We start from the raw sequence: 14792 nt of genomic DNA, 5'->3' as shown, positions 1-14792 counted from the left end.
GCTCGCTGTGTTCAGGTGATAATCTTTCTTAAAGGGACTGTAGTACGGGCGATAGTCCCTTCAACACAGGTCTTTGACTCCTAGTGTTAGCACCCAATGCTCGTGGCTGCTAGCGCCGCCGTGGCTCGGTCCCGGGTTACCGGCGCTGCGGGTGTGGTTAGAGAACTTCGCTACCGAGTGCGGGTGGGACCACCTGTATGTGTATGACGGGGACAGCGTGCGAGCAGAGCGATTGCTCGCTGTGTTCAGGTAATTATGTTTCTTAAATAGACTGTAGTATGAGCTATAGTCCCATTAAACAGGGTCGCTCTGAGTCCTAGCTGCTAGCGGTGCCATGGCTGGTAGGTTCAGGTGATAGTGTTTCTTCTGTGAACTGTGTTACGGGCTATAGTCCCTCCAACATAGGTCTCTTACTCTTGGCCACCGGCGCTGCGGGTGCGGTTAGAGAGCTTCGCTACGGAGTGCGGGTGGGACCACCTGTATGTGTATGACGGGGACAGCGTGCGAGCGGAGCGATTGCTCGCTGTGTTCAGGTGATTATGGTTCTTTTGTGGACTGTGTTACGGGCGATAGTCCCTCCAACATATAGACCAACGCTTTGACTCCAAGTATGATAGGTCATAAGACATAGGACAGTGTGTGGGAGAAGAAGCTCCTCTACAACTGTTAGAGTAGGCGCACACCGTTGATTTTTCGTCGGCCGATAGTTTAGTCGGGCAGTTGATCAGTATGGGCATGTATGGGAGTCCGCACACTACGCCGACGGATTTGGCCGATTCTTCATACAAATTAAAATCGGGCACAACTATCGGCCAACTAAATCAACGGTGTGCGCTTACTCTTACGTTGTCCCACTAGACAATGTAACATTATAATTTGATTCAATACCAATAGAAACGATCTAGATTATTATCTTTATCAGATGTATTGTTTAAACATCATTGCATCGATTACAATGACAGCCGCAAGGCAGAAGAAGACTGATGCCCTGTTCTTCTATTTCCAATAATTCTCAAACCTCTTTTCCAATTCCAGCGGAGTCCTGGAACCAGGCGAGTCGGGTTGGACGAGACAAGTCATAGCGCGTTCTGGCAGCGCACTTTTACACTTCTTCTCCGATGACGCATATGCGATGGAGGGCTTTAACGTGACGTATGCTGCGTACTCCTGCCCTTCGGACGACCATCGGACTAATTGTTCCAGTAAGTTAATGTTATAACAGAGTAAATACAAATAAGTAGGTCATCTTCATAGAAACGCCCGAGCGCTGTTTGTATGTGAGCGCGCCAATACGTATGCGGCGCGCACGCACACACTGACAAAATTTAGCGTTGATTAGCGGGCGCCGAATTTTGTCAGTGTGTGCGTGCGAGCCGCATACATATTGGCGCGCGCTCACATACAAACCGCGCTCGGTGCGTTTCTATGAAGATGACCTACTTATTTGTATTTACTCTGGTTATAATTTCGTTTCGTTTCAGACAGATGACGTCCACTGCTATGCTAGATAAAGGCCTCCCCAAGGATTTCCATAACGATCGGCCCACGGGCTAGAAAACGTAGTGTAGGCAGGACCGACGATCTGGTGAAGGTCGCGGTAAGTACCTGGATGCGGGTAGCGCAGGCAGGACCGGTCGTTATGGAAATATACTATAGTCCGGTCGCCGAGAATACACACGCACATTCATTGCGGCCGCCCGTCGTACAGTCGCGAGAGCAATATAGTTACGCGCGAGCGATAAGGATGGGTTGCTTGGGGTCATTGGACGAAATTCTACGTCATCGGCGACCGGACTTTATAATACAGGGTGTCCCAAAAACAATGGATAACCCTGTAACCATCGATAGGCCTCGCCATGGTCTCCCTAACGTCCAATTTTGACCCCAGTAAAAATATCACCGTTTTCAAGATTTTAAAGTTTTTGTGCATTTTTAGAAAATTGCCACCTGCGATTACTTTTTCTCATGCCATTTCTACAAATGAGGATATTTTTCAATCTAGTTTTTTTCCTTATCACAAGGGATAGTTGGGCTATCAAAAGAAAAGATTAAAATTCAACAAACTAGTTTAAAAGTATGAAAATTTTAAGAAATTGCAGAGAAGGAAAAATTAATTCATTGTCTTGCACTTTTGATCAGCCATCGTGTAAAAAAAATGTAGGAAGACCATCGTGCCCATTACCTTAAAAACTTCCTTGGTTAATTGAGATTCTAAAAAGGTATCACAAGCCTATGTATTCTGTATTGTTTTTCTCTTATGGCTACTCGAATAGCAACTAGTATGACAACTGCAAAAATGAGTTTTTCTCGTAATAGTTAAACTAGGACTGCATAGTCGCATTAAATACAAATGGATAATTTTTAGCTTAGGAATTTAAATAAAGCAACATTTTATCATCATCATCATCATTTTAGCCGTAGGACGTCCACTGCTGAACATAGGCCTGTACCCTAATGATTTTCATAATGACCGCTTAGTAGCGGCCTGCATACAGCACCTTCCTGCTTATCTTTATGAGGTCGTCGGTCCACTTTGTAGGTGGACGTCCTACGATGCACTTTCCGATACGTAGCCTCCACTTGAACCCTGTTGCCCCATTGGCTGTCCGTTCTGCGTTTTTGTGATTACTTAATTTTTGTTGTACACCTTATAAATGTGCCTATAGACAGATGCCCCTGATGATACACGGCTCGGAAACGTGGATTTTTTTGCACAGCGTGCTATGGAAGGGGCTATGCTCGGGTTTCTTTACGAAACCGTATCAGAAATTAGGAGACCTGTAAACGAACTAAAGTCGCTGATATAGCCCGACGGATCAGCAAGCTGAAGTGGCAAAGGGCAAGGCACAGTAGTTCGCAGAACTGAGGCAGCAGGGTTCAAGTGGAGGCTACGTACCGGAGAGCGCATCGTAGGACGTCCACCTACAAAATGGACCGACGACCTCATAAAGATAAGCAGGAAGGTGCTGTATGTAGGCCGCTACCAAGCGGTCATTATGAAAATCATTAGGGTACAGGCCTATGTTCAACAGTGGACGTCCTACGGCTGAAATGATGATGATGATGATAAAATGTTGCTTTATTTAAATTCCTACGCTAAAAATTATCCATTTGTATTTAATGCGACTATGCAGTCCTAGTTTAACTATTACGAGAAAAACTCATTTTTGCAGTTGTCATACTAGTTGCTATTCGAGTAGCCATAAGAGAAAAACAATACAGAATACATAGGCTTGTGATACCTTTTTAGAATCTCAATTAACCAAGGAAGTTTTTAAGGTAATGGGTACGATGGTCTTCCTACATTTTTTTTACACGATGGCTGATCAAAAGTGCAAGACAATGAATTAATTTTTCCTTCTTCTCTGCAATTTCTTAAAATTTTCATACTTTCAAACTAGTTTGTTGAACTTTGATCTTTTCTTTTGATAGCCCAACTATCCCTTGTGATAAGGAAAAAAACTAAATTGAAAAGTATCCTCATTTGTAGAAATGGCATGAGAAAAAGTAATCGCAGGTGGCAATTTTCTAAAAATGCACAAAAACTTAAAAATCTTGAAAACGGTGATATTTTTACTGGGGTCAAAAATGGACGTTAGGGAGATCATGGCGAGGCCTATCGATGGTTACAGGGTTATCCATTGTTTTTGGGACACCCTGTATAATTATCTTATTCTAATTTGCTATCTGAATAGATTAGAAACTATATTCTACATTCATGGAGTCTACCTGTTGGAAAGTAGGTACAATCTTCGAAAAATGTAGGACCTACTTTACCATATAAAGCGCTCATTAGTAGACGCTACTGGAGAATGACAGGACCTTACAGGCGCCAAATGGTGATCGCAAATATGGCTCTAATTAAATCATTGCTTTCAGAATCTGATCAATGGAAATTTGTTAAATCTGGGGGCACGGCAGTGCCCCCACCAAGTCGAGCAAAAAAGCGGCACGGCCGTACCATCCTTTTCTCGAAGCAATTCAGGCCATTTTCGACCGCCTGTAACTTCGTTGTGGATAAAACTAGAAGGCTGAATTTTCATTAGCTATGCAGGCATTGTAAAGACACGGTATATTTAAAATTTCATTCAATTTGAACCAGTAGTTTAAGAATTATAACGGGTCAAAGTTACTTAATTTGTCACTCACTGACTCACTGACTCACTGACTCACCGATCATCAAAACTCTAAGGCACTTCTAGCAGACCTAGAAGCTTCAAATTTGGAATATAAGTAGTGTTTGGTGTATGAATCAAGGAAAAACTAAAATATTTGGGGGCACGGTAGTGCAACCGCCAAGTCGAGTAAAATTTTTCAATTTCGGTCCAGTTTTCTAGATACATAACTGCTGTCTACAAAATACAAAAAGAAATGATATTTGGGGGCACGGTAGTGCAACCGCCAAGTCGAGTAAAATTTTTCAATTTCGGTCCAGTTTTCTAGATACATAACTGCTGTCTACAAAATACAAAAAGAAATGAGATCCCATCAAAAACAATACTTGTCAAAAAAAACAAGTCTCGCAACTCAGTTGTTCTACGGTAAAAAGTTGTGAGATCCATGTAATACCAAGTCCAGGCCAGGAAATCTTTAACGTTTTACATAAATATATTGACTTGGCCATCGCATGAAAACACGTGTAAATTAAATTATTTAGTGCGATGGCCAAGTCAATAATTTATGTAAAACGTTAAAGATTTCCTGGCCTGGACTTGGTATTACATGGATCTCACAACTTTTTACCGTAGAACAACTAAGTTGCGAGACTTGGTTTTTTTGACAAGTATAAGTTAATTACGAAACGTAAATAGCATACTAATATTCAATAGCTATTGGTAGATAAATTATTGAGCGTAAAACGGTCGATGGTATTGCTATTATCAATAATATCTTGCTCATAAAACTTTAATATAGGTTGTGTATAAAAAAAAATAAGTGAATGGTCGCATAAAAAAGTATAATCTAGCTTTATGGGTGCACTGTACGAATAAAAGTGGACTGTAATGTTTTATTTGAATTTTTTAATATGTAATATGCATGGTACCTAGCCTATAGCATTATCACACATGATGGTACTCTTACACCCGTATTCACAAACGATGCTTACTTAAGTGAAGCAGCAACTCATGCGAAGTCGAACACACAGCGTTGAATAGAGCTCTGTGATTGGTTCATGTGTGTCAATCCGCCACTCAAGTATTGTTTTTGAATAGGTTTTGTAACCCTGTGCGTCTACGCGCACTGTGAGACCTCATAGTAATGTTTGTGAATGGCACTGCACTGCAATATGTGCAGTACAAAAAATAATTTATTTATGCAATTACGTTAACCCAGTACAAAAAGTTCCTACCACCAAGGTCACTCCATTTCGATAAGAAATATCTATATTAATAATTTCGTCAAGGGGTACGGTAGACTGGATCGAAACCTTATATGAATAACAAAGCATAAAAAAATAACGATTTTGAGTCGACAACATATATCCGCAAAATTCGGATAATGGAGAATTTTGTTAAATTCCGATGGCATTGACAAACAAACCGCTGTCGCCATCTTTAGTAGTTCACCATCCACTCACTATGCGATCAACGCCAAAAGCTGGGTTGTCATCGATCCATAAATAAATGGTAATCAGTGCGTTTCGCGATTTTTATGATAATATACTCTTTGTTATGTGTTTTTTCTTTAAACCTGGTATTGGCCGATTCAACCACAAAAAAAGAATATTAGCCACAACCTTATAAGTTGAAGTTCAAATGTCAATGTCATTTAGTTTCGCATAGTGATAAATTCCAGTGACATGCAATTTTTGTAATGGTAAAATATTTGTAAGAAACTGCAAACAAATGCAAATATGCAGTCGATGTGTGGAATGCGACAACATTATACTCGGTAAGCGGCTTAATATTTTTTTTTTATTTAACCCGAAAAATAATAATAAATGACCACATGCATAGCCTGTGTTGAGTTGTTAACAACATAAATACAGAAACAGACACGATTTTTGCCCCGTTTTTTCTGATAACCGAATAGACTCCTTCATGCGCAAGTTCCACTTGAGCTCGGCTGGTTCTTATTATAAATAATTGTGTAATATATTTTTGCAGATAATTTCAATTATTGCGAGTGTTGTGGCTTAGAAACAATTAGGCAGTTAAGAATAAACAAGGCTCGGGCACTATCAAACCTTTTTCCTAAAAAGCAAAAAGCTGCTTCTGCTGCTTCACAAGATTTATTTGATGTCTTTCAGGTAAGTTAATAGTGTAGGTCACTGAGTAAAGTAAAATAATAATAATAATAAATAAACTTTATTTATCTTTCACAGAGGTATAAATAAATATAGAGGTGGGAGGATATACCTACACCTACATACATTCACAATACTTATTATTATTTGAATATTTGTCTAATATTTGTCTAAAAATAGAACTCAGCTCAGATGGAGCGCGACAACGGAGAAGTCGAGGATGTAGGTTCAATTCCTGCATGTGGTGTATTTTTTATCACATCTTATTAAATTTGTTTAATAAGAGTAACTCAATATATTTCTCTTTTAAGGTTGATAACGAAGAGTTGGCGCTAATCGAGGATTCATTGATGATTGATGATGCTTCTTCGGACAACAAGAAAAAACAGCTACTGTCAGTCAGCAGTGATGATGCTTCTTCAGACAACAAGGAAAAACAGCTGCTGTCAGTCAGCAGTGATTTTATTTCTTTAGAAGAAGAAGAGAAAGAAAACATATCAAATGGCGGGCAGACCCCCGAAAAAACGTAAATATTCAAGCAGGTTTATAACAGAATATCAGCCCCCCAGGACTAACTATTTATATTTAGCACTTTCAAATAACACCATTCAAGTATCAGTACATTCAGTTGGTTTTATGATTTATGAATGTGTTCAATGTCAAGCACTTCATTTTTTAGGTGAAAAAATTAAAAATCATTTTAAAAATTGTTGTCATAATGGGAAGGTATACATAGACCCAGATTGTCTTAAAGCCAATTCCAGAAATATTATTAGCATTTTTTGAACCAAACAGAACAGATGAAAGTGTTCGACAATATCTTTACACTGAAATTTCGACACATTTCAGATTTATCCATGGACAGTGGCAACCACGAATATCTCAGTCAGCGGCTGATAAAGTAATTGCAAGAATGTATAATTATAATTCCTTTTCTGATCGGGAACGATATTATCTCCGGCTATTACTTCTTCACGTCAAAGGGCCGACTTGCTTCAGAGATGTTAGAACTTATTAATATGAAAATATTATTTACACATCATTTCGAGAAGCTGCTCAAGCAAAGGGGCTACTTTTTGACGATCAAGAATGGGAAAGATGTTTGGATGAAGCAATTGGTTTCAAACTTCCTCGGCAATTACGACAGCTGTTTGCGTTAATTTGCGTGTTTTGTGAAGTAACTGATCCTAATGCTCTTTGGGAAAAATTTGCATCACATTTTATCGAAAACTTTACAAGATCCCGCCCTGAAATATTATCCAAACAGTTGGCTTTACAAGAAATTGATGAAACATTAAAACTCCACGGAAAGAGACTAACAGATTTCGGACTTCCGGAGCCAGATATTGATATGAAAATAGTATTTTCTTATCTGATCCCGTTTCTGACTATTAATAAGAGTTATTTACATAACCTATATTAACGATTGAATTTGATTGTTTTGTTAATTTGTCTTAGTTTATTTTGAATGTTGATTTAAAATAAAAATAATTTGTGTAAAAACATTTGCAGTTTTTATTTACCATATTTATTAAACACAACTAACGAAGCTATATGAATCTATATTTAATATTCTTTGAGAACCGATGACTACAGAAACATCTATCTACATGTTGCACCTATAATTGTGTATTATGAGTCAAATTGCACCCGAGCGAAGCCGGGTTTTCATCTAGTGTTTTCAAATATTGAACATGCACTTCAATAGTGTCATAATATAAACGTTTGCTAACAATAAACATTGCATTTTTCAGATCACGGTGAATGCGAAGATGGGACGTGCAGGTGTGAATCCGATTGGTACGGAGTGGCCTGCGATCAACCTGTGTGTCCAGGTAATGTTTTGTTATCCTACTAATACCATAAATGTGAAATGGATAAACGGGACCTTCCCACCTCTCGTTCCCACCACTGCAACTCCTGCGTAGCCAGGATCTACAGCTTGACCGCCATAAAAACCCAACTAATGAAGGTCAAGTTTGTCCCGGGGGAAAGTTAAACTGTCATTGGACCCGCAACGAAATTAATCAGAAGAACATAGATAAGTGAAATGGATAAGCAAAAACGTTTAGTTTTTGATTAAACTTTACAATATATTTTTATCCATCAGAATAACATAAAACCTTTAATTTATAACTATACTAACTTTTTCCAGCGACTTCGCCCACGTGAATTTTCGTCTAGAAAGTTTATCGCGTGCGCATCCTTCTTCCAACTAATCGAACAAAAAGGATGATTTATGTCATTTCCTTTCCTTTTCCTAATACTTTCACATTTCATCTAAATCACTTCAGTGATTTAAGCACATTATTTCGCAATTATAATAGTAGTATGGATATTGAGTTAATTAATCAAATTACAATGATACATGTCAGTAAGTTGGTATTTAATGTGACAGAATGAATTTCACGCGCGTGTCATCATCATCATCTCAGCCATAGGACGTCCACTGCTGAACATACAGATAAGGACTATATTTGCGAGCGTGCGTGTTGACTCGGCCGAGAAACCGGTCGCTGCGTTGAGCATGATGACGTGAACTAGCAATATACAGTACTAATATTATAAAGAGGAAAGATTTGTACCTATTTTTGTATGTTTGTAATGAATAGGCTCAAAAACCACTGAACGGATTTTGATGAAACTTTACAGTATTATTGTTCATAATCCAGAATAACATATAGTCTATAATTTATGACGATCTGTGACAAACGAAATTTCACGCGTGCGAAGCCGCGGGCGGAAAGCTAGTACAGTATACGCGGGAAATACAGATACATTTTATTTCACTATTTAGGTCATAATCTGTATTAACACCCAGACCCATCACAGAATTCATCATTTCAATTTCGGCCTGGCCGGGAATCGAACCCGGGACATAGTAGTCCGTTCCAAACCACTACACCAAGCGCCCGAATTTTATTTTTATTTATTTTTATGCATAACAAGGCAGTTATTTGACCACAATCGCACCTGATGTTAAGTGGGATGCAGTCTAGGATGGTACATATCTGCCCTGTAAGTGCCTATTCACTCTCGCCTTGAAAATGCCCGGATTATAGTGATCGGGAAAGACAGCAGCAGGCAACGAATTCCAGTTCCAGTTCAACCGGTCCAAACCGGTTTCAAACTGGTCGCGTCATGTGTGGTCTCTCAACGGAATCTATGGCAGAAACCGTGTGTTCTGGGCCTACTACATTAAAATTTCTTCTGCATCCCAGACGATTGCAACGCAGCCTACGGCGCCGGATCGTGCACCGCCGCCGGCTGCGCTTGCACGCCGTCCCGCGCCGGGTCCGACTGCAGCCGCGACGCCGCCGCCGCCGGCTGGGGCTGGGCGTGGCGGGAGGCGGGCGACGCGCCGCCGGACCAGCCGCCGCCGGAAAACACGCCGGTTGCTGCCGCCGGACATGTGTTGTTGAATTATGGAGAGGATTTGTTAAGAGTGGGAGGGGAAACGTTTGCGCCGGCGCCGTTTTTATACAGGTTAGTGGTAGTGTCACGTCTCCACACTGTTTTACTACAAATGACGTCACAGCGTGTGAGACACTGTGACGTCTTTTGCAGTTTTATTAGGGCCTGTTTTGGAACAATAAAGTGTGCTGAGTGGTGTCGACTATACATTGCGTCTTGGGAATAAAACTGAGGTCACTGAGTTCGTCGGCTGGGGCTGGGCGTGGCGGGAGGCGGGCGACTCGCCGCCGGATCAGCCGCCGCCGGAAAATACGCCGGTTGCTGCCGCCGGACATGTTTTGCTGAATTATGGGGAAGATTTACTGAGGGTTGGTGGCGAGACTTTTGCGCCGGCACCATTTTTGTACAGGTTAGTAATTAAATATACAAAAGACAGTACACACTGCGTTAGTTGGACGAAGATGGTACACACTGTGCCATCTTCTGGAGTTTGTAATAAGGGTTATTTTGCAAAAATAAAGTGAGCTGAATTCTGTCGACTACATGTTGTGTCTTGGGAATAAAACTGAGGTCACTGAGTTCGCCGGATGGGGCTGGACGTGGCGGGAGCAGCGGCCGCCGGAAAACACGCCGGTCGCTGCCGCCGGACATGTGTTGTTGAATTATGGGGAAGATTTGTTGAGAGTGGGAGGGGAGACGTTTGCGCAGGCGCCATTTTTGTACAGGTTAGTTGTTAAATGAATAGAGATGCGCACAGACGGCGGTACATCAAGGTGAACGCTATGCTTGGACGAATAAACCACTGGACACGAAACCCAAGAAGGATATGGAAACAGGGTCAACCAATTTTAAAGTGAGAGGGCAATACAGTTGTCAAATAATGACAGTTTTTTTTATCGATGTGTAAAGAGTAAATGAATGAACTTAATCAAACTAATGTTATGTGTGTTCGATAATTCAATTGATAAAATCCTTGTCTGTGAAATTTTGTAAGTACTCATATTATTATAATTATAGTTTCAAATTATACTTTTCCAGATACAAAGTAGCCGACAACGCGTGGGAGACCATAGAGACGCGAGGCGTGGCGCCGGCGCCGCGTTTCGCGCACGCGGCTGTCATGTATGACCACGAGCTGATTGTCTATGGAGGAGTGGTCGCGTCTGATGAACCAGAGAGAGGGTAAGGACGAAATTAGTTACATTATACAGGGTGTCCAAAAAAAAAAGATAACTTTGCTAGTATCGATAGGTCTTCTCATGATCTCCCTGATTGACTTTAGTAATAATTTCAAGATTTTGTTTTTGTAATTTTAGAAACCACCTTATCACAGGTTAGGTATTATTTTCGACCACACGGGCCGGAAGTCGTAGTGTGAGTAAGGCCCCCACCAGGTGGACTGACAATCTGGAAGATTTGATGAATGCTACTGACAACGCCACTTTTGTAGCGGAATTTTGGGCTGGCATTGTATGGTTTGTTGTCGCCACGACAAGAAGAAGAATATGGTGATGGTCGCGGAAAGCACCTGGATAAAGGCAGTGCAAGGCCAGTCGTTGTGGATATACTTGGTGGAGGCCTATGTTAAGTGGTTGTCCTGTGGCTGAAATGATGATATTGTGTATCTGATTGAAAAATAAGCTAACAAAGGTGACTGAGTTTCTTCCGCCACTTCTTCCCAGCATCAGCCCATATGTTGTCCCGAAGTGCCTATGTTCAGTAGTGGACGTCCTGTGGCTGAAATGATGATATTGTGTATCTGATTGAAAAAGAAGCTGACAAAGGAGACTGAGTTTCTTCCGCCACTTCTTCCCAGAACCAGCCCATATGTTGTCTCGAAGTGCCTATGTTCAGTAGTGGACGTCCTGTGGCTGAAATGATATTGTGTATCTGATTGAAAAAGAAGCTGACAAAGGTGACTGAGTTTCTTCCGCCACTTCTTCCCAGCACCAGCCCATATGTTGTCTCGAAGTGCCTATGTTCAGTAGTGGACACCTGTGGCTAAAATGATGATGTGTATCTTATTGCAAAAGAGGCGGACAAAGGTGACTTGAGTTTCTTCCGCCACTTCTTCCCAGCACTAGCACATATGTTGTCCCGAAGTGCCTATGTTCAGTAGTGGACGTCCTGTGGCTGAAATGATGATATTGTGTATCTGATTGAAAAAGAAGCTGACAAAGGAAACTGAGTTTCTTCCGCCACTTCTTCCCAGCACCAGCCCATATGATGTCCCGAAATGGAAGCTATGTTTGGGACGTGTATAAACGCCTTGGAAAGCACCTAAGTACTGAAGAAAATCTTTGATTTTGATGATGACTAAATCACGCCATGTTTATTTTTCAGTGGAGGCCTAGCAGGCTTAGAAGGCAGAGCGGGCGAAGTCACGAATGAACTATGGCGTATAGCTTTAAATACGCCTCGACCACAGTGGAGGAACGCTACTCCGGTTAACTGTTCGCCGCATAGGCCGGCGCCTTTAAAGCATTGTGGTGAGTTAGAGTAATTTCATTGTTATGTCGAGACATAAGAATTTTTTGTAAATACTTACTTATTATACATAGAAAACCCCAGTCCAATACAAACAAATATGTTCATGACAAAAATGTTTGTACTGTGCGGGAATCGAACCCGCTACCTCCGGAATAGTAGTCCGTTCCGAACCACTACACCAAACGGCCGATAATTAAATAATAACAGTGCTACATCGAGTTGAAATGGCGCGTTACGTCACGCTTGAGTAGATTTTTTACTCAAAAGTGACGTGACGCGACATTTAAACTCAATGTAATACTGTAATTATTCGATTATGAAAAAAATTAAAAAATATGTGTCCAATTTTTTTTATTATCTGTCTGACGGACTCAATAGAATTTCGATTTCATTACCCAGTCATCATCCCTATTCACCAATGTAGTGTCGGTCGATTTCTCATACAAATTAGAAGCTAACTGAAATATTGGCCGACAAAAAGTCTGCAGTCTGCGGGGAATTTCAGGCGATCCTGGACTTATCTTGGGTATATTCATCGAAAGTTTTAACACAAATCTATAAACAAACTTTTCATTTTCAGGCGGTCTACACGTATCTGGCCATTCGGCTGTAGTGGTGAGATTAGGCCCTACGAGGAAACCAGTCATGTTGGTGTTCTTCGGACACTCGCCGCACTACGGATACTTGCACACAGTACAGGTATGTTCTTTGCAAAATTGAAAAGGCAATACTCAGTATGTTGCATCCCATTAAAAATATAAAATAGTAATTCAATACCTAACGCCTAAAATGTGCCGTGGAGTGAAGCTCGAAAGATTTCAAATGCTTTCCATATTTAGCTTAGTACGAGGGGCTAACGAGAGAACTAATAAATCTTTACAAAATAAATAGAAAATGTGACAGTTAGTATCGTAGCCATCATGCCATCTTAAGCCAATAAATTGGCGGTGTTTGGTGTCGTCGTATTAACCTCTGAGCTACCAACGTGCTAACTAATGATCTACCAACAATGTTAGTTCCGTAATATGCCACTGGTGTGTCGTCGGTTTAACCACTGGTCAACCACGTCATAACCAATGAGCTATTAACGTGTTAACCACTGAGCTATCCACATATAACTACTGATTTACTAACATCTTAACCACTAAGCCAGGGTTTCCCAATTTTTTTTTGCCAAGGAACCCTAATTGATTATACTTTTCCTAGCGGAACCCCCGTACTACTCCGCCCGCACGCCCTGCCCCTCCCTTGTGCGTAAACAAGTCGGTGCGAGCGAACAACGTCGGTCACGAAACGTGGGATAATATTTTTTACGGAACCCTTGCGGCCTTTCCACGAAACCCCAGGGTTCCGCGGACCACCATTCGGGAACCGCTGCACTAAGCTACCAACATTCAATCACTGAGCTACCATCCCTTTTATTCCCCAGGAGTACTACATAGAAGAAGGAGTGTGGGCAGCAGCCGAGACCCACGGCTGGGCGGCGCGCGCCGGCTTCGGTCACTCGGCGGCGTGGGACCCGCTCTCGGGACGAGTCTACGTGCACGGCGGGCTTGTGTCCGAATCCGAAGCTACACAGGTAAGAATAATAATAATAATAAGGTACACATGAGAAAGAGAGTTTGTCCAGCAGTGGACGTCTTTCGGCTGAAACGAACGAACGAACGAGAAAGAGAGAGATACACCTAGTCTGAGGCCATGCAGGTAGGGGCGAGAGAGAGAGAAACACTTTATTCATAGGATCATGTCACTCGGCGGCGTGGGACCCGCTCTCGGGCCGCGTGTGCGAGTCCGAGGCCATCCAGGTAAGAGAGAGAGAGAGAGATGAAGATATACTGTGTCCCTTTAAGAGCGCTTTCACATTAGGGCGTTAGTAGCGCGACTGCAGCGCGAATGCGGCGTTTTTATAATGTGAAGGCATGCATCCGCTGTCACATAGTATGAAATTTTTGGCGTTCTAAACATGGATCAAACAAAAAGATTGATTGCTTTGCTCAAATTCAACTTTCATACCGAAACAATGTCCAAAAAACGCACTAACTGGCTGATTTATTAATCACAATGCAGAGACCTTTTTTTTTTGGAAGATTTTAACTTCCTTCTCTTGAGGAAAGTTGTTGCAATGAGGGTTTTCGCGAATAAAAGATCCGCTAGATGGCGGGACGTGGATGTGGGGTCTGACTGCTGCGTGATTGGTGGGTTTTGACATATCTGTCAATGTCATGTCAAAAATAACCAATCATGCAGCATTTGGACCTCGCGTCTACGTATTGCCATCTGGCGGATTTCATTCGCGAAAATCTCATTGAGCCGTAGAATCTGTCCATATTGTTTGATCCATGTTTGAAGAAGGCGTGGGCAGTAGAGACCCACGGCTGGGCGGCGCGCGCCGGCTTCGGCCACTCGGCGGCGTGGGACCCGCTCTCGGGACGAGTCTACGTGCACGGCGGGCTTGTGTCCGAGTCCGAAGCTACACAGGTAAGAGAGAGAGATATACTGTATACACCTAAAGCCTGGTCCGTGAGCACATAGAATTTTGTCCAATGACCCCAAGCTACCCATCCTTATCGCTCGCGCGTAATTATATTGCTGTCGCGACTGTGCGACGGGCGCCCGCAGTGAGTGTGCGAGCGCGACAGCA

At 41.9% G+C, this 14792-nt stretch overlaps 1 protein-coding gene and 1 long non-coding RNA gene across 2 annotated transcripts in view; both read left to right on the top strand.

Moving 5' to 3' along the window:
* Window positions 1–14792, top strand: part of LOC135083617 (attractin-like protein 1) — a 46041-nt gene that overhangs the window by 8303 nt on the left and 22946 nt on the right. The window contains exons 3-9 of the mRNA XM_063978316.1: window positions 1036–1202; window positions 8002–8082; window positions 9469–9733; window positions 9846–10036; window positions 12732–12850; window positions 13581–13730; window positions 14504–14629. Coding sequence (XP_063834386.1) covers window positions 1036–1202; window positions 8002–8082; window positions 9469–9733; window positions 9846–10036; window positions 12732–12850; window positions 13581–13730; window positions 14504–14629 — 1099 coding nt within the window. The remainder of the gene's footprint in view (window positions 1–1035; window positions 1203–8001; window positions 8083–9468; window positions 9734–9845; window positions 10037–12731; window positions 12851–13580; window positions 13731–14503; window positions 14630–14792) is intronic.
* On the top strand, window positions 5772–7916 carry LOC135083957 (uncharacterized). Its single transcript, XR_010259736.1, has 4 exons — window positions 5772–5892; window positions 6108–6250; window positions 6559–6773; window positions 7097–7916. It is a non-coding gene; the product is annotated as an uncharacterized LOC135083957 (long non-coding RNA).

The sequence above is a fragment of the Ostrinia nubilalis genome, chromosome 24, assembly GCF_963855985.1.
Source record: "Ostrinia nubilalis chromosome 24, ilOstNubi1.1, whole genome shotgun sequence".
Classification (NCBI taxonomy): domain Eukaryota; kingdom Metazoa; phylum Arthropoda; class Insecta; order Lepidoptera; family Crambidae; genus Ostrinia; species Ostrinia nubilalis.
Note: the sequence above shows the minus strand (reverse complement) of the source record. Positions and strands in the feature narration are given on the sequence as shown.